This window comes from Rhinoderma darwinii, chromosome 2 (assembly GCF_050947455.1).
Source record: "Rhinoderma darwinii isolate aRhiDar2 chromosome 2, aRhiDar2.hap1, whole genome shotgun sequence".
Lineage (NCBI taxonomy): Eukaryota > Metazoa > Chordata > Amphibia > Anura > Rhinodermatidae > Rhinoderma > Rhinoderma darwinii.
Window position 1 is genome coordinate 208,220,199 of NC_134688.1, and position 21,066 is coordinate 208,241,264.

Sequence of the window (21,066 nt, forward strand, 5' to 3'; positions counted from 1 at the left end):
TGTCAGCAAATTTGTCCTCTTCCAATCGGCCCTGCAAGTCAGGCCTTTACTTTTGCACCATCCTTTTTTAATCACCCTGTATTGTACCAATATTGACAACACTAGGACATGTTGCTTATTTGAAATGCAGCTGCAAAATACAGTATATGGCTGTGGAAAATGGATGCATTGATTATCAATTACTCCTAACTATTCAGGACCTTCCAAATATGTACCTAATAGTGAGTGCAAATACAAGCCTGAATAAGGCTTTAAAAACTAATTAGAAAGTTAACCTAGAATTGGAATTGACAAAATGTTGCATAATTAGTCAAATGTACTGAAAAGTGATATAATGTAGTAGATATTAATGTTCTGAAGCAAAGTTGTGGTGTAGTTTTACAATCATAGAGTACTGTCTATATGAACTGTCTTATAGTTTAATAAAAGCAAATACCATTAATCTGCAAGTTCCCTACTCGTGCTACAGATGCAGTTTTTGTACAGTTAGTAAAGAATTTCATATGTGCATGGAATATACCACCCTTTAGTTGCTGCTTCTCACAAGTATCTTTGCTTTGTACATTTTAATAAGGTAAGTATATTGTGTAACTGTTATTTCATTGATCAATCACCATGTAAATTTTCTTTTTCCAGCCACATAGATTTTTTTCTGCTCTGACACAGCGTTTACTGCATGCATGGTTATTGTTGCTGCCTGTATTTTTGGATATTGTTCTGATGACTATAAAAATATTTTGGCAAGACAGAGAATGGTGACAAGTTACAGGCTTCACATAAAAATACCTTTCTCTTTCTGATATACTGTACAGTGACAAAGTAGAAGTGTCATACAAGTAAATACCACCATACAGTGCTAAAATAATACCAAAAAACAGTTCCATAGAACAAGTAATATAATACGTGTTATTCAGTGTCTAAATAATACTGCTATACATTTCATATTAAAGGGGTTTTCGACTTTCTGACAACTGATGACCTATCCACCGGATAGGTCATCAGTATATCATCATTGTGGATCCGACACCCAGACCCCGCACCGTTAAGCCGCTCTGGTGGCCTGCGGGCACCGGATGTTATGGCACATAATGCTATGTACGGAGCCGGAAGCAGTTGGCTTAGCGGCCAAGCTGCAAAACTGTAGGTCTGCTCCTGTTCACTTTAGAAGGAGCAGAGCTGTAGTACTGCTATTCCGTGGCCGGAGCCAGCTGATTCCGGCATGTACATCTGGTGCACGGAGGAACCAGACCAGCTGATCTGTGTGTGGTCCGGGTATCGGACCCCCACAGATCATGTACTGATGACCTATCCGCTGGATAGGTCATCCATTGTCAGAAGGTGAAAAACCCCTTTAAGAATCGAGTTGACCACAAGTCTGCCATGCTATCTGTTGCCTTCCTATTTAGCATGATGACTGATGCCATTTCTATGGCCAGCCCTCTAGGAAAGGTCATATCTTGGGTCTGGTACATTCTTTTGAACTGAAATTTTATGTAACAAAATTAACTTGGATTTAGAATTTGGTTTACTTTGTTTACAATTATTTCTAGTGTAATAAACAAATCCCTTTCCTATGACTAAATAATTACACTACTTCCAAAACCAAAGACATGACAAATATATATTCCAACTTTTTGACATGATAGGAATGTGGCATAGATATTACTTTGAAGCTGCCCAAACAGTCCAGAAATAAAAAGATAACTTTAAAACAAATAAATTAAGTGGAAGGTACACTATGTAGTATGTTTTGTTTTCCAGCTTCACATTAGATCAGATAGTAAAAAAAAAAAAAGTCCCAAAGTTCCACTAAACATCTTGATCCAGGAATAAAAAGCGACTATTCAAAGAAATCTTAACATTAAAGTGAAGGAAAACTTATGAAAAGGACATTAGCCATCTAGGCATTTTTTCATCCAGTAATAATAATGATCTCAGTCAGTTGGGTTTTCCTTTCAGTTTGCCATTGGCAGACTCATTACAGAAATGTTCTCCATTGAAGCCAGACTCTAATCTGGGGGAATAAAAACAGTATAAGCATGAATACACACATATATATATATATATATATACTGTATAAAATATGTAGTGTGCAAATTTCTAATAAAAATGATGTTGTGTGAAACTAGACAGGCAACATAAAGCAATGAATGCAGGAGCTATTGGCTACATTTAGGAAAAGGATGTCTTATACATTTCGATGTGCTTCATATGGACATAACAGAGTAGAGCTGTTCTCGTGTAACTGTCTTCTTTAGGCGCTGTGTGCACTGTGATAACACATACCACAGGGTTATCAGCAGGTCTGTGGAAACTACACACATCAATAAATAAAAATGAGTTTGATTGACAAGCTCAACATAGCTACATATGACCCATCTACACTTGTATTTAAAAGTTGAATTCCAAATTAAAAACACATACTACAGTATATCATCACAACAACACATATTGATATATCCTGAATATTGGTTAGGCTATCCCTTAACTCCTACCCCAATTCCGTTCCTCTATATATTGAATGCAGCCTCCAACATGCATTTTAAAATGTACATCAAATTGTCCTAAATCTTTTGTTCTTATTTTCAGTGTATTCCACAGTTTTCAATACGGCTCCAAAATCAGATATTGATGCATTGGGAAAACCTAGATACGTAGGTAAGAAATGATTTACATTATTAAAATACTGTTCTGTCATCTACTACAGTAAAAGACTGGGAACTTACTAGGAGTCTGTCATTTGTATATAGGACACTAAAAACTCCTGAGCAGAATCTGGAAAGACCTATGATATCTAGTTGACCTCAATAAGAGATCATCTTTAATGCATTTGTCACATGCTACTTGATCTGAAAAGATTGACAGAAAGTTTTAAGGGGTATTCTGTTGGGTTTTTTATATATTTGTTTTCATCGTGTTTATCATAGAATAGGAAATAGTATACTTTTCTAATACACTTACGCTTCTTATACCAGTGCAGTAGCCTCTACAGCAGTATGTCATTACATTATAGGTAAAAATTAAATGTATAAAAATAAAGTCTCCTAATTGAACTATAAATTTTTTTATTGATTTTTAATAAAGTTTAAAAAAAAATCCCCAGAAAAACAATAAACACCTTTTTTTTAAAAGGTTATATATTTAAGGTAAACGTTGAACAGTGTAAAAAAAGAATGAAAAAGCTATGTCAGAATTGCTTTTTTAATGCATTACACAATTTAAAAAAAAATTCATATACAATAAATGCCCCCCAAAATTATGCCTAAAAAAATCTGCAAATTATCCCGAAAAAAGACAAGGTCTAAAATAGCTATGTAGTCATATTAATAAGGGCCTGTTCACATCAGCATTTCCCTTCCGTTGAGGTGTTCCGTCTGAGGTTTTTCTCAGGATAAGGTTTCCGTTTGCCTTTCCATTGAGGGGTTAACCCGACGGAAACCTCCGACGGAACCCTTCAACAGAAGGGCAACACTGATGTGAACACAGCCTAAAACTACTTTTGGCTGGTTGAATGTCTAGAGGCAAAATGGAAAAATTCTGCAGGATCATTTCCCATGGCATAACTTCCAGGGATTAAATTATATGTGTAGAAGGCCAGTCCTATGCACTTCCCCCATGCACAGATTATTTCCAGTTTTACCACATGTATTGGTGATATAGGCCTCATGCACACATCTTTCACCATTTTCACGTCCATTTAAAACGGATCCATGTGTCCGTTGGGAAATGTGTGTTGTTTCCGTTGTCCCTCCACATCGTATTAAACGGACATTGTGCTCCATTTGTCTTTCGTTTTAAACGGCCTGTTAAAATCCATCTTGTGTGTTAAATGCTGAGAAATTTGGCACGCCCTGCCAATGCTTGGCAACAAATCCGTGAAAAACGGACGACACATGGATGACTTCTGTGTGCCCTCCGTTGTTTTGAGGGACCCATAGGCTTCAATGGGCGTGACGGACACTGAATAACGCACAAAAGTAGGACATGTTCTACTTTTGACAGAAGGGACAAACGGAACCGTTAAAACAACGGAAGTGTGCATAGCCCCATAGAAATAAATGTGTCAGTGTGCTATCCGTTAAAAAAAGGATAGCACCATGAAGAAAATAACTGAATGGGCATGAGGCCTAAATTGGACAGATCAGACCAGATCACATTAAGGTGAGGATTAATATACATAAGACTGATAGAGCATCTTAGATCATAGATATTTCTCAGACATCTAATTAATGTTCATGGCTATGCAAACTGACGTACATCTTAGCTTAATATATAGGCTATGTGTAAAGGATCTGCCAGGCACAGCTTCGGGGTTAACTCCCATAATTAATCAGTCAGCACCTGAATCTACATCCCTGAGACTGACTCCAGCTTCCACCACTCAGGCTGGCAGGCTTAGGAGTGGGAGAGCCTATCGCAACCTGGCCAGACTCAGCTAGCTCCCGCCCTCGGTCTATTTAAGCCTGCCCTTCCTGTCCCTCGGTGCTTGTGAGTCTTTTCGTGTGGTTTCCTGGCCCAGCTACAGCTCCTTCTATTTTGATCCTGCTCCATACAGACCCTGGCTTACTGACTACTCTTCTGCTCTTCGTTTGGTACCTCGCACACTCCTGGCTTGACTCGGCTCGTTCACCACTCTGGTTGCTCACTGTGTTGCCGTGGGCAACTGCCCCTTTCCCTTGCTTGTATTCCCTTGTATGTTTGTCGTGTTTGTCGTGCACTTACTGAGCGCAGGGACCGCCGCCCAGTTGTACCCCGTCGCCTAGGGCGGGTCGTTGCAAGTAGGCACGGACAGAGTGGCGGGTAGACTAGGGCTCACTTGTCCGTTTCCCTACCCCCCGTCATTACACTATGTGTACTACTAAGGCGTGATACTTTGTGTAATGAGCACACCATAGCTGTTTTCTCTTTGAATAATCCCTTGGATTGATGTTTAACAGTCAGCAAATGTGTGATTTTTACATTCCATTGTGGGTTATCTTGATGTAAAGTAAAGCTGTCTCCAGTTCTTCACTCAGATCGTATTCCTATTATTAATTTGTCCCTGAGGATGGGCAAAGGATTAATACCCTTTAAAATATTTGCAATTAAAAATATACTCAAAAATGAGTCTGCCATCTTTTAACCAGAACCATAAGCTAAGAGAGAGCTCATTTGGATTTGTTTTTTATCATGGCAGTCAGTGCAGGGAATATTAGTGATATAATAGTGCAGTAAATCTGTAGCAGACATTGAGATATTTGTTTTTGTCACTCTATCATTATATCTTGCTGCATCCAAAGGGGATGGCTTGGCTAAAATAAAATGCCAAAATGTTTTATTCTTGCGTGCACCCAGTCAAAAAAGTTTGTTCAGTCTAGTATTGTTGTAATTTTATAATATACTGGCCATCTCATTCTAGTATAATCTTTTAATATCAAGTCATTCTTTCTCTGTGTTGAACCAGTTTTCTATATACTGTATGTCCCAGGAAACATACATTTTATCTCCGACTTCTTCTTTCCCTTCCAGATAGTATATAAAAAAATAGGTTTGGGAAAAGTGGAAAGATTACCTCTGACTGGGAGGCAGCTTGCTGCAGTCGAAACCTTCTGTTACCGCACTGCTTGCAATAGAGACCAAACTAGCTTAGCACAACACCCTTTAAATAAACTTAGCCCTGTCTTTTCAGTACATATAAAGATGAAGGCACATGTAAAAGTTTCTCTGACATATGTTTACAGCACTTTTTCAGGAGCTCATAGAAAGTCTTGCAGGCTTTCAAATGGAAAATATATTTTCTGTTTTGTTTTCCTTATATATTTCTAAGTACTCTGCCTAGACTCTGAAAAGAAGGTTATCATAATCAAGGACTTAAATGGGTTGTTCCAACAGGACCACCCCTTATTACTCTGCAACCGGCTGATAGTGAGCTGATCACAAAAAGTCCGGTTGCTGGACTGATCAACTGTTATTGCAAGGGAGGTTATTAGTACGCCCAAATAAACTCTAGTATTACTAGGCAGGCACCCATATACGTCAATGGGTGTCTATTTCATCCATGATCTCTTTCACTCCAATAGAGAGCCCAAGTGGAGACATCCCCTTTAACATAGGTGTAGTTCATCATCAATGTTTTCTTAATAAACTTTAGTATAGGATAAGTGCAAATGTTTCTGATTTACAGAAGAGCGTGCCTATCTTGTTTAGGAGATCATAGTGCTGCGTATTTTTTATATATTTAGCGATTAGGTAAAAAGGTACAAAAGTACTTATAGCAAAAAAACTTTTTACATGCTTTACATTGTATATTGAATATATTTTTATTTTTATTTTAGTTCAGAATGAACTATTATGCTAATTTCTACGTGTTCCTTGTTCCTACAGCACCCCATGTAGTATACATGAGCAAGAATGATTCCGTACCATGCTCAATTACAGAAACTCTCCAACACTTTCCCACAGAAGAAGAGAATATCAACCAGGAAATCATCAGTGCTCCTCAGAACCCCCCATCTAATCTTACAGTGGTAACTGTAGAGGGGTGTCCATCCTTTATTGTTTTGAATTGGGAGAAACCTAACAATGATACTGTTACTGGTATGTAAAATCTACATGTTTCATCGCAATAAACTGCAAGACTATAGAACATTAACAATTCTCAGAAAGTTGACTTTCCATTTGTAGGAAGTTTTTCTTTGCCTCAATATGTTTAAAGAACAGGTTCAATCAGTTGTAGCTTCATATTGTTAGGCATATCGACTAATGCTGTAGCCACATGTTTGCTGATAGTCTAAAATAAATTATGATAAGGTCTATACAAAGAGCATTTTAATATCGTGTTTGAGGCAGTGGTGCTTTTACAGGCGTTTATATTTGTAGGTTTTTATATATAGCTTTCAATATAACTTACCACATATCATTAACTTGTGTTTTTGATGGTGTTTTTCGCTGTGTTATTTCTTTCCTACATACATAGCGCTTTGGTTTCGTGATGTTTTTGAAGACTTTTGGGGTTTGTGGTGTTTTTTTTACATTTTTCTATTTTTCCTTGAGCATGCTGTGCTCCTAGCCTTAGTCTCTCAATAACACATGCTGTTATTGAGTGGATACAAAAAAGAGGATACATATCAGTCTTTCCTTGATACTTTTCCGTATTTTTTTTATCCACTCTTGTGTTTGGCTCAAAAATTGCATCAGAAACTGCTTTGTTCTTTGCATCAAGACCCAAACATCTCCTGTCATGAAAAGGTTCAAGCGGCATTCAACCTTTAGATATTTAGCCATAGGATATACCATAAAGGTCTAATAGGTGGGGGCATCAGTGGTAGGTCCAGGGAGTTTGGAGGGTTGTTGTAAACTCTTAGAACCTGACCACAAAAAGATAGAGACGCTGGGGAGTTACAGTAAAAAAACATCTATGAATATGCTGTAAATGTCTATAATTAGAAAGTCCCTTTAACAAATCCCAAAACAACTTGTCATTGAAAGATGCACACTGTAACATCATTCATAATTTATCAAAACACAATATGATTTGGCTACCTCTTCTGTAGATGTAAAGGATAGAGATTACCACAAATCAAGCTGTATGTCTTAAAGAGCAAGTCTGTCAGTAAATGCTATGCTGTTCACCTGTTTCTTAGTTCACCCTGAAAACTATTAAATAAACGTTTTCATTTACAGAATATAACGTTATTTCAAAAGAAAATGGTGGACTACCTGGAAAAGACCAGTCAATCATAACGACAAATCAGACACATTCCACAGTGGAAAACTTAAAACCAGATACAAGGTAAGTGGACCACCCCACAAAGTATAGATGTGCTTGACTATATCATCTGAGAGAGCACTATATACGTTTGTGTCATTTGTCTACACCTCTTATTAGCAGTTTCTGTTTTATAATTATAACCCAAAAAGCATAGTAACCTGCCAAGGGCAATTTCACAAATGACACTATAACGGATCTGTTATATGACGGATCTGAACGGCAACCCATGGATCCCCGTTCACTTATAATGGGGTCTGTCGACTTTTCCATAATTTTACAGGAAAAATAGCGCTGCATGCTGTGCTATTTTTGCTGTCAAAACTGAATGCCCTAGCACCGATGTGAAGCTAGCCTAAGAAATTTGTAGCCTCTTCTTTTCACTTACAAATTTCTTCCATTATGTCCTGCAAAAAAAATAAGATTACATGCCATATTGGACAAGTGTGCTCAAAGGTCCAGAAACCCCTGTTTAAAGGATTTAACAGAATAAAGTTTGTTTGGAAGGATGCATATACCGCCATAATGGCTAATGCAGTTATTAGAGTCCACCAACTGAGTGGGACAGGAGGAAATTAAACCTCCAGCATTAATCCCTAAGGCATCCTGAAATATGAAATACTGATCTTCAAACACACGTGTGTGTGTGTGTGTGTGTGTGTGTGTGTGTGTGTGTGTGTGTGTGTGTGTGTGTGTGTGTGTGTGTGTGTGTGTGTGTGTGTGTGCATACCATACTTTCCCTGTTTGTGCCATGGATTACTACATAATATGAGTGGAATGGAATATCCTTTCAGAGTGCACCATTATTCTTATCCCATGAAAGAATATTAGCATTTAAATTGGAACTACGAGTCCCTGCATGTTTTTCCAAATGCATTCAGGCATTTGTTCCTGTCAAACTTGGCTGAGCCTGTTCTGTAGTTCTGGGCTCCTGCATTTCCAAGTTTTGTGCTTGCTTGTTTGTTAAAGGACTAAAAAGAAATTCAATTAACAGCTATCTCCATAATTGCCAACTTTTGAGAGGGGACATCAGGGAGATTAAAAGAAGTAATGTATAAAATGTTTTGCTCTGCCCATTTATGTAGGGCACCACCCCAACCAAAGGCAATTAAATCCTGTTGAAGTAGTGCATTTGACCCCTTCATTAAACCCCAATATGAATACAGACCACAAACCAGATCCCTTAAACTAATAAAGACCCCATAAAGGACCCCCTAAACTACAACAGACCCCAGACCAAATCCCTTAACAAATACAGACCCAGGCCAGACCCCCAAAATAAATATGGACCTCAGACCAGACTCCTAAACAAATACAGACACCAGACTCTGCAGATACCTCTCCTCATTCCTGCTTGCAGTCCTCCTCACTCCTTGGCGCTTCTGCAGACAATGTCCGGACGCGGGTCTTGGTGTCAGGATGTGGTCTGTGGTGGCACCTAGGAGTTCAGAGGAATGCAAGAACAAGAAGAGGTAGGTATTAAGTCAGGATGTTGGGCACCCAGTAGACTTGACTGTTTTTTCAAGAAGTCTCCCCTTTTTCTGAAAGCCTCTTGGACATTCCGGGAGTGTTGGCAAGTATAGCTATATCTATTCCAGAGGCATAATTTGAAGCTCCCAGAAGCCAACACAAAATCTTTAAGAGATTTATCTCATGACATTTATACTGCTAAAGTGAAAGAGGGCAACAGCCATCATTGTCTCCACTGCAAGACATACTTAGGGCAATTTACAGGCCTTTGAAGCAAGCTTCATTTCTGGTCTGTGGGGGAGATCAGTGTCTAGATCCTTAACTAAAGGCTAAAAAAAATTGGATTTCAAGAGTCAGGGGCATTGATTGAATTCTGACTCTTGTGACTCAATTGTGAGCCAAAACGTTACATGGACACTTGTGTGGAATAAACTAGGCGTACTTTTTACAATTGAGAACTGAGTCCTGTTGCTTTTTTCTGTTTGCTCTGGCTCTAAAGCTTTTGATTTTGTCTATTAAGATGGGGAAAAGGCAAAAGACACTTTAGTACAACAGGTTTTTTTAAATACTGGTTGTAAATATTAGAATACTGATTTCTCTTAAATCATTGAGGGACACACCACCATGGGTACATCTGCTGCTGCCACTAGGAAGCGACATTAGGTAGGAAAGGGTCTTGACTACGACCAGACAGGCCATACCCTTCCCACAGATACAGGCTAATTTTGTTTATATTGTTATATCCTCTTAATGTTATATATTTAGCTGCTTATTCCAGATATATAGACAATATAAACAGCTATTATACTGTATTGATATACAATATTGGCGGTTCAATTATGAATTATATTGTTCAAACACCACGAGGGCCCCACGGGTGTTTGATTTAATTGTTTGTTTTTTTCCCCCTCGATATGGATGTTAAATTTGAAATGTTATGGTTTTTAATATATATATTTTGAATTTAATGTGATATAAACAGCAAATATATAATTATGCAACCATACTATCTTTTGTATCTATGTACCTAGATCTAGATTTATACCCATGAAATAGTGAAACCAATTGTCTTTTATAAAAGAAAATCCATACTTTATATTTTATTTTAAAAGAAACTGCAAGGGAGCCTATAGAGCAGGTATTTATTTGATATATACTAAAATAAAACATTCCTTTGGAGGGTTGAATCGAACCATTGAACTGGTGCTCAAGAGAATCAAAAGAGATGTGTTCTAGTGGTGCCGGACTGGCCTTGCGTGGTCTCTGCCTTCCATACTATGAGGAGATCATTCTGCCTTCTTTTACCCCTCCCTATCTCATCTAAAGGAGCGGGCTTTAGATTGCCTTGATTTGGTAAGGTCAGTGAGTCTTTCTGACTGCAACGGAGTAGTATTGGTGCCCTGATTCTTTTGTTTTGTTGTTGTTATACCTGAAAGGACACGCAAGGGTTTTGTAGCATCCAGGGCACCATTGCAAGTTGGATCCGATCTTTGATCTTGGAGACCTATCAGTACAAGGGCAAGGTTCCTCCCCATAGGGTTACTGCCCATTCTTCAGGGGCTATTTGTGCCTCATGGACGGTAGGATATAAAGCTTTAATTGCTCAAGTCTGTAAGGCGGCTACCTGGGTTTCTGTGCACACCTTTACAAAGTGTTACTAGATTTATTCTTTGTCTCGGCTTTTGCCAGTTTTGTTACAGTTGCAGTGTATTATAGGTAGCTGTATTAGGCAGGTTGCATGGCTGTAATTTTACTTTATTTTTCACCCCCTCTGGGACTGTTATAGGACAACCCATGGTGCTGTGTGCCCCAATGATTAATGATTCTCGTTAAAACCCATTGGGGGACACGGATCCCGCCCTATTTTTTTTTGTTTATTCCAGTCCTGAGACCTGTTGTTCTGACTGTTTGGTTAGGTTTTCTCACGGGACTGTGGACATGTTTGTGTTTCTTTTCTCCTACTGCTTTTGTACTAACTGAATTAGCCTGTGTCTGTGGGAAGGCTATGGCCTGCCTGGGCGGAGCTAAGACTCTTTTCAACCTAGTCTCGCCTCCTAGTGGCAGAAGCATATACCCATTGTGCTGTGTCCCCCAATGTTTTCAATCAAAAATAGATTTTATGGTAAGTTCAAAAAGCTTCGTTTTTTTTCAATTTATCTTTGCCATCCTCAGATGAGAAGGGAACATGTGAACGTCTATTAAATGAGTTTTTTACAGTTAACATCATTGCTGTTCCACCAACCCCTGCCCATCTCTGCCAAATAAGCTTTTTTTCTGCTGTTTGTTCAGCTGCTTGTTTTGGAAAGTTTATCCAGTCCCCTTTTAGGACTTTCCACTGGCGTCTAACAAACAGAATGTGGGATTTGAAGAATGGCTACTTGCCTGGCAATGTGTGACCCAGACACCCAATGTTTATAGAATAGTTGGTTGGAGTATGAAAACCACTTATTAAAATCTCTTTTTAATTTTCTTGTAATTTGTAAAGTAACTTACATCAAAATGAATTCAGATTCTCCTTCTGTAGTCACAGAATTTTACAAAATAATTTGTAATAAATACTGGAAACATATTTGTACAAGTGCATATAATTTAATTGACATAAAGGGGTTATCCTAGAAAATAAAATTGATGAGGCAGGGGGCAGCCGCCCCTTCAAACAGCTGATTGGTAGGGGTGCCAAGAGCTGAACCCCCACCAATCAAATATTGATGGCCTATCCTGAGGAAAGGCCATCACTTTTATTTCCCAGACAACCCTTTTAATCTCTAGTCTCTGAAACACATGGCTTTATATTCATTAAAAAAAAAAGCACAATAACTTTCTATGAATTGTAAAGTTATTGGTGTATTCATGCTAGTATCTATGCAGAGTAAAGTTAACATGTTGCATTAGTACATTCAAATTTAATAATAGGAGAATGCAGTATTGTAATGATATAATCACATATCATACCTCCGGTTCAAAAAGTAGATCAGGGCAGCTGGGGGACTTATGTGGAACCTATGCGTTAAAAGTATGTGGTGTGTTTCCATAAGAGATAAAAAGTATAACTGAAATTTTTGCACGTCCTTTTTGTTTTTGACCCACTCCTGATTGTAGCTAACAAGTAATAATGCAAAATACTGACCAAAATACACACATGTGACTGACGCCCGATGTCACCTGAATAAAGAATTGTTTCACTGCCCGCTTTAAAATGCTTGTCTTAGATTTCATTTTCTTGTCACTTGTATTCACTGATATTAGTGCAGTGTCTTCCAAGCATCTGAAGGAGTCCTGAGGATGTTATATAATTATTCAGATGGCTGAGCTGATCAATGAGTGTGTATCTTGTGGTTTGCAGCAGTCTATACTCACACTATAGCTTGTCATAAAATAGTGTGCAGTCTTTTGCCAAAAGCAATGATTCCTGTGATTGAAATTTTCCTTATTTATATCTCCCATTTCTCAACCAAGAATATGTTCACATTGTCATTAGGGTCCCTTTTGTAGTCTGCTGCGATATCCCTATCTCCGTAATAAAGGAAACGGGATAGATCCATTATCAAGTAATGGGATCCGTTACACAATGGATCATCAATCCTCCTGTGATAACTTAAACCATGACGATGTTGTGAACAGAGCCTGTTGTTTAGAAGATTTTGCTGCCTTCCCCTTTATGCTTGGTGGTTGAGAAATTAAGATTTTTGCTTGTTAACTTGGAACTTTACTTCAAACTCCTGCCTCCTAGTGGATTGTTACTTTAACCTCCCACCTGGAAAGTCAATACTTTCTAGCAGTGGTTGAAGGTGATTAAGAGCATGATTTCTTCAGACTCACTACTTCACCTTGGTCAGCACTAACCCCTAACTACTAACACAAAGTCAATCCATTTTCTGCACTTAATACTTTATAAACTATCTTAAAACAATTTGTATACATTAAGTATGGTGGTTTAAGAAAAGACAAAGCTTTAGTTACAAGTAGAATAAGTATCATGAGATAGTTTATTTTACAAGCTAGCATGAATACTGGGCAAGGTTAGCTAAGTGATAGGATGTTTACTGTCTCAACCAGCATATCCATTTTCAGGTTTTTTTTTTGCTTTTTATGTCACAGATACATTGAAAGACATATATTGCGTGTCAAATGCCAATCTTAAACTAATTTACATTGGCAGAAAATGTGGCAAATATATATAGAGGTACACACCTCTTAATACATTTGGTGCATCTTTGGTGTCCGTGCCCACGTCCGCCATCAGCAATTTTAGGGCCCCATACAGCCATCATCGTCCCCTCCCTCCTGTCGCCCATTATTATAATTTTTTTTAAACTTCTGTATGCCAACCACTATTTCTCCCCACCCCTTCCCTACAGTGCCAATGTCAGGCTAGTGGTTTTGTTATCCCTTTACCCTCCTCCATAACAGTGTGCCTGTGCCCTCCACTGAGCCCCTGTCAAGGTGTGTGTCCTCCCCTGCCCCTTTCCCCCAGAGAGGTACTGGAATCTTTTGTCTCCCCCATGCCGTTGCTCTCCTACCCTTACAGGGGTCATGCGACTTTATCTACATCTCCCCTACCTCGTTGTGCTGTCCTTCTGCTGCTGCTTTCTTCCCTACACAGAGACCCTGCTTAGTTACACCTCCTTTCTGCCTTAACTACTTAGCCCCTGCCACCTTTTGTCACTTCTCTGCAACCCTACCCCACATAGATTGGGCTCTCTTGCTTCCACAGAGGCTTTATCCCTGATAGTTTGGCCCAAACGGGTAGCACAAACTACAGTACCAAGACTCATACACATCAGATCAATTTACATGGAGGCACACTCACCACATACATGGACACGCTGACCACATAGTCACAATACACGCAAAATAGTTGGCCACATGCCTCGCTCATTTATATAGGACAGTCCCCCAACCTACTGCATTTGAAACCCAAATAATGCATATTTCCTCAAAATGAATAAAGACCCCTTAAACAAATACAGATCCCAAATCTTTATTAATAAAGACCCCCTAAATAAATACCGACCTCAGACTCCCCCCTTAAGATGGCCATACATTTAAGATAATTATCAGCCTTAATCCCACCAGCAACATAACTGGCCGACTAGAGACAAATTGCACAAGTCAAAGAGAGTCAGTTTTAAAAAAAAACAAAAAACTGAATCCCTGATCGGCCAAAGCCGCAAATAATCCACAGATCATGTCATACACATGTAGTCTCAGAATTTTCCAACCTGGTTAATCATGTTGTTTGCTTACTTTTATTTCATGTCTAAGGGCAGCTTCAATACAGACCCCAGACCCAACATCCTATGTAAATACAGTCCCCAGACCACACCCCCTAAATAAATACAGACCCCCTTAATACATACCACAGACCAGAAAAGCGTTCCCGATTAGGACAGACCCCCTAAATACAGACCTCATACCACACCCCTGAATAAAGATTCCCATTAATACAGACCTCAGACCAGATCCCCATAATACAGACCCCAGACCAGAAACATAAATAAATACAGACCCTAGACACCATTATTACAGCTCCCCCATTAATACAGACCCCAGATCAGACTCCCTAAATAAATACAGACCCCAGACCAGACACCATTATTACAGACCCCCATTAATACAGACCCCAGACCAGACTAGGAAAGGATGTCACCTAAAAGACACACACAAAGAAATAAATGGCCTCTTACCTGACTGTGAGGCCAGCAGCAGGGGAGGAGGTGAACAGAGGACACCAACTCTAAACTGGCGGGGCATCGAAGGAGCAATGATGTGACGCACTTCATTTTTATTCAGACACAGTTAGATGTCAGCAGCACAGCTGCTCATTGGCTGGTTGTATTAGTGATGTCTAAATGCTGCTGCTACCTAACTGACACTGTGCCTGCAATTGCTTGCTTATGCTTGGGGGCATGCCCAATGATTTTACTTTAGTAGAGAGAACGAGCCTTGCAATGGGGTCCGTTCTCTCCATTAAAGTGAAAACATAGGCAGGTAGCGGTGACACAGGAGCAAGCGCAGGATTTTTAAAGGGGAGTTTCCAAACGCATACTTTGCAAACCAAGTTATTTACGCTCCCGCTACCCTCTAGTTTTTACGTTATGAATATTGGTCTGCAAACAGCCTAGTGTCACGATCACAAGGTATGTGGACCCACTAGGCCGGTCCGCCGTAGCTGAGAGACATCTGGCCTAGTCACAGTCTATATAAAAGTCTATAGCAGTTCGTAACACACGGGTACCTGAACTAGTCCAGACACTGGCTGTGGCTTCACTACGGTCGGAGGTAGGTGCAGCAATATACACCAGATGTGACGGACAGTACTAGACGTGGCAGACGACACTGGACGTGGCAGAAGACTGGACGTGGCAGAAGACACTAGACGTGGCAAACGACACTGGATGTGGCAAACGACAGCAGGTGTGGTAGGGCACAACTCCAACACTAAGAGGCGGCTTAGAAATGAGAACACAGCACGGGATACAGGATACGGGTAACAGGGCATGGGTAACAACTGGAATGGGAAAACACTAAGGGACCATTTGCAAGACAGACTTGGGATACACTAACAACGCTCAAGCAAGGATCAGAAGGGCAAGGATCAGAAGGACAGGGCACTTCTTATAGTCCAGGAAATCACGTGTATTTGATGATGATGATTGTTCACATGTGCGCGTGCTGGCCCTTTAAGACCGGGCATGAGTGTGCGCGCGCACCCTACAGGACAAAGCGGACTGGAGCAGAAGTGAGCGCTGGCGTCTCCTAGGAAGGCCAACACTCACTGATCCATGGACGCTACAGTATCCCCCCTCTTACGCCCCCTCTTCCTGGGACCAAAGCGAGAGAGAAATTTCTTAATGAGAGCAGGGACACTTCGGTTCTCTTCCGTTTCCCAAGACCTCTCCTCAGGACCAAACCCTATCCAGTCCACCAAAAAGAAAGTCCTTCCTCCTACCCTTTTGCAGTCCAGGATCTCCCTCACCTCAAACACATCAGAAGAACCGGTGGGAGCAACTGTGGTACTGGAAGTCTTACTGTAGCGGTTCAGGACCACTAGTTTCAGGAGGGGCACATGAAAGGAATTGGGGATTCTGACAGTAGGAGGCAGCTGCAGCTTATAGGAGACAGGGTTTATCTGTTGCAGAATCTCAAAAGGTCAGAGGAACCTGGGAGCAAACTTGTATGAAGGAACCTTCAAACAAATGTTCCATGAGGACAGCCAGATTTTGGTACCTGGAAGATACTGATACTGACTGCCAGCAAAATAGAGGACCGGGTCTGTTGCCATGTTTGCAGAAAGTCCCCAAATGCAGAGTCAGCAGCGGGTACCTGAGATGTAGTCGACACAGGAGGGATGTTGACTGTACACAATGTAAAACGGAGTGGAAGTGGTGAACTCGCTTGTGTGGTTGTTATACGAGAACTCGGCCCATGGAAGAAGCTGTACCCAGTTATCATACTGCAAGGAGATGAAGTGGCGGAGATAATTCTCCATGATCTTGTTGATCCTCTCGACTTGCCTATTGGACTGGGGGTGATAGGCTGAGGAAAAGTCCAATCTCACATCCAGGAGCTTACAGAGGGCTCTCCAGAATTTTTAGGTAAATTGAACCCCCCAATCGAACACAATGTGAAGGGGCAAGCCATGCAAGCGGAAGATGTGCTGAATGAAGAGACTCAACAGTCGGGGAACAAAGCGTCCATCTCCAATGAAAACTGCCGAGATACATCTGGATGATGGAGGATCGAAGCTGAAGTGAAGTCTTTCTTGAGGCTAATAAATGCGGACTGTGCCTCTGGAGTCCACACCTTGGTGTTCACACCCTTCTTGGTAAGAGTAGAGATGGGAGCTGTCAGAGATGAGAAGTTTGGAATAAACTGCCGGTAGAAATTGGCGAATCCCAGGAAATGCTGTATGGCCCTCAGGCCTCGAGGACGTGGCCATTCCAGGACAGACTTTAGTTTCTAAGGATCCATCTTGGGACCTTGATCCGAGATGATGTAGCCCAGGAAGACTTATTTTCAAAGATGCACTTCTCCAACTTGGCATATAAGCGATTCTCCCTTAATCGCTGTAGAACCTGACGGACATGACTCCTATGGGTCGTCAGATCTGGGGAGAAAATCGAAATATCATCGAGATAGACTACAACACAGATATAGAGGAGATCTCGGAAAATATCATTGACGAACTCCTGAAAGACTGCAGGAGCGTTACACAGTTAGTCCGAAGGGCATCACCAGGTATTCGTAGTGCCCGTCTCGGGTATTGAACGCCATCTTCCACTCGTCCCCTTGACGGATTCAAATCAAATTATAAGCCACACGCAAGTCTAATTTTGAAAAAATTCTGGCTCCTCGTATACAGTCAAACAGCTCGGATATAAGTGGCAACCGGTTGTTCTTGACCGTAATCTGGTTGAGACCACGGTAGTCAATGCAGGGTCGAAGAGATCCGTCTCTCTTCTTAACGAAGAAGAACCCGGCCCCGACCGGGGAGGAAGATTTTCGTATAAAACCCCTCTCCAAATTCTCCTTGATATAGGCTGACATGGATAAAGTCTCTGCCAAGGAGAGAGGATATACCCGTCCACTGGGAAGAGAAGCATTTGGAACCAGTTCAATGGGGCAGTCATAATTCTGATGTGGAGTCAATGTCTCAGCCTCTCACTTGCTGAAGACATCCGCAATACTGGCATACTGAGATGGTAGATCGGAGAGTGACTGAGGGGGCATAACAGGATGAACTTGTGACAGGCTTTGGCTATGGCACCTGGGACCCCATTGAAGAATTTCTCCGGAACTCCAGTCAAGAACCGGGGCATGTAGGCGAAGCAGCAGGATAGGATTTATAGCCTTGGGTAGTGCAAGGAAGGCAATCTGCTCCGAGTGAAGAACTCCAACCCATAGTGTCAACGGCTCCGTGATGAACACAATCGGATCGGGCAAGTGTAGACCATTCACAGAGGCAACAGCCAGGGGTCTCTCCAGAAGAACTATGGGTAGATGTAAACAATCCACTAGATCCTGCTGGATGAAATTAGCAGCTGCTCCGGAGTCAAGATAGGCAGAGGAGGGATGTGACGTCTCTCCAGAAACAATGGCCACAGCAATCAATAATTTTGAAGAGGTTTTAATGTTTGGAGACGTCCCACCTAGAGTTGCCTCTCTAACCAACCCTAGGTGGTGGAGTTTCCCAGTTTCTGAGGGCATTGGCGCACAAAATTACCCTTAAGGCCACAATACATACATAGTCTAGAGGACCGTCTGCGCTGCTTCTCTTGTTCGGACAACCGGACTCTGTCTACCTGCATGGGTTTTTCAGGTAGCGTACTAAGGGAAGGCAGTAGTGGTTTCTGGACCAAGGGTGCTGGTCTGTGACCCCGGCTGTCCTGTCAAACCTCTTGAGTGCACACAGGGATTCTCATGTCAACCCGAGTGGCTAACAGGATGAAGGCATCCAAGGTAGAAGAAAGGTCACGGGCCGCCAGTTCGTCCTTGATGTGAGAGGACAGTGCCTGCCAGAAGGTCGCCACAAGTGCCTCATTGTTCGATGCCAGCTCTGCTGCCAGGGTACGGAAGGAAATAGCATACTCCCCTAATGTGGAACCTTCTTGCTTGAGGGTCAACAGAGTGGCTGCGGCAGAGGATGTTCGGTCCGGCTCCTCGAACATGGCACGAAAGGACTGCAGGAACAAGCCTAGGTCCGAGGATACAGTTCCTTGTTGTTCAAAGATTAGGTTCGCCCATGCGAGGGCCTTGCCAACGAGGAGGGAGATAATAAACGCCACTTTGGCCTCCTCGGAGGGAAAGAGATGAGCCCGTAGCCTAAAATGAACCGTGATTTGGATAATAAATACTCTACAGGCTTTGGGATCACCATCATAGTGAGGAGGAAGAGGCAGAGGAACTGTGGATCTGGAACAAACAGGGGGAGCAAGAACTGGGGAAGGAACAGTGAGTAGATCCAGACGGGCCATGATAGTATTTACCGCCTCAAGGAGTTGATCCTGACGTGTGCGTAGGCCATGCATCTCCGTCTGTATCTTCTGGACTGCGGTCTTGGGCTGGCCAGCGGGTTCCATGGCCTTAGAGTACTGTCACGATCACAGGGTATGTGGACCCACTAGGCCGCCCCGCCGTAGCGGAGAGGCAGCTGGCCTAGTCACAGTCTATAGAAAAGTCTATAGCAGTTCGTAACACATGGGTACCTGAACTAGTCCAGACAGTGGCTGTGGCTTCAGCACGGATGGAGGTAGGTGCAGCAGGTTGCTGGACGTGGCAGAAGACCCTGGACGTGGCAGAAGACACTGGACATGGCAAACGACACTGAACATGGCAAACGACAGCAGGTGCAGTAGGGCACGACTCCAACACTAAGTGGCTCAGAGACTAGAACACAGCACGGGATACAGGATATGGGTAACAGGGCACGGGTAACAACTGGAACGGGAAAACACTAAGGGACCATTTGCAAGACAGACTTGAGATACACGAACAATGCTCAGGCAAGGAATAGAAGGACAGGGCCCTTCTTATAGTCCAGGAAATCATGTGTAGTTGATGATGATGATGATTGTTCACATGGCCCTTTAAGACCGGGCACGAGCATGCACGCGCACCCTATGGGACACAGCGGACCGGAGCGGAAGTAAGCGCTAACAATGCTCAGACAAGGAACAGAAGGGCCGGGCCCCTCTTATAGTCCAGGAAATCATGTGTAGTTGATGATGATGATTTGTTCACATGTGCGGGCATTGGCCCTTTAAGACCGGGCACGAGCGTGCACGTTCACCCTACGGGACACAGCGGACCGGCGCGGAAGTAAGCGCTGGTGTCTCCTAGGAAGGAGATGTGAGCCAGCGCTCACTGATCCATGGCTGCGGGCGTCGGGATGTGAGTAAACCCGACGGCCCGCAGGCATGGACGCTACACCTACCCCTTTATATTACAAGCTGTAATTTAAAAAAAGGGCTAGGCTAGTGGATATGTGCTGACCACTACCAGTAGTGTAAAAAACTGTGAATATAGTGCCCCATAGTGCCAGTGTCTTTTCTAGAAAGTGTCACAGACTGCCCACTGTAAATAGTGCCACAGTGCCACATGAAGATAGTGCCACAGTGCCCATGTAGAAGGTGCCACACCCCGCCAATGTAGGTAGTGTCATAGTGTCCCCTGTACATAGTGCCACAGTGCCCATGTAAGTAGTGTCACAGTTTCCCCTGTTCATAGTGCCCATGTAACTAGTGCCACTGGGTCTCCTGTAATTAATGCCACCCACCACCCCCTGTAGATAGTGTAACACACACCCCCCGTTAGATAGCGCCACACACCACCCCATGTTGAGAGTGTCACACACCCCCTTGTAGATAGTGGCACTCACCCAACCCCTGTAGATACCGCCACACACCCACCCCCTGTAGATAGCGCCACACACCCATCTCCTGTAGATAGCGCCACACACCCACCCCCTATAGATCGCGCCACACACCCACCCCCTGTAATTAGTGCCCAGGGCTAGCCTTAGGATAGAGGACACGCCGTGCGAAATTATCTTTTGGCGCCTCACGCCATCATAAAAAAAATGCCCCATAAAAAAAGTGTACTGCCCCCCGCAAAGTATAATGCCTTATATAGTGCCCCCACACAGTGTAATGCCCCTTTAGTGCCCCACACACAGTATAATGCCCCTTTAGTGCCCCCCATACAGTACAATAATAATCTTTAATATGATATTTTATAACCCCTTCAAGGACACAGTATTTTGTCCTCTAATTGTTGCCACACAGTATTATGCCCCCTAAGTGCCACACACACTATAGGGAGCCAGCGCAGCGCCCCTTTCCACCTGC

The 21,066-nt window shown here is 42.2% G+C and overlaps 1 protein-coding gene across 1 annotated transcript in view; it reads left to right on the top strand.

Moving 5' to 3' along the window:
- The window catches only part of ABI3BP (ABI family member 3 binding protein), a 365,114-nt gene that overhangs the window by 301,853 nt on the left and 42,195 nt on the right, over positions 1–21,066 (top strand). The window contains exons 41-43 of the mRNA XM_075852779.1: positions 2,590–2,658; positions 6,364–6,576; positions 7,663–7,771. Of these exons, the coding sequence (XP_075708894.1) occupies positions 2,590–2,658; positions 6,364–6,576; positions 7,663–7,771 (391 nt within the window). The remainder of the gene's footprint in view (positions 1–2,589; positions 2,659–6,363; positions 6,577–7,662; positions 7,772–21,066) is intronic.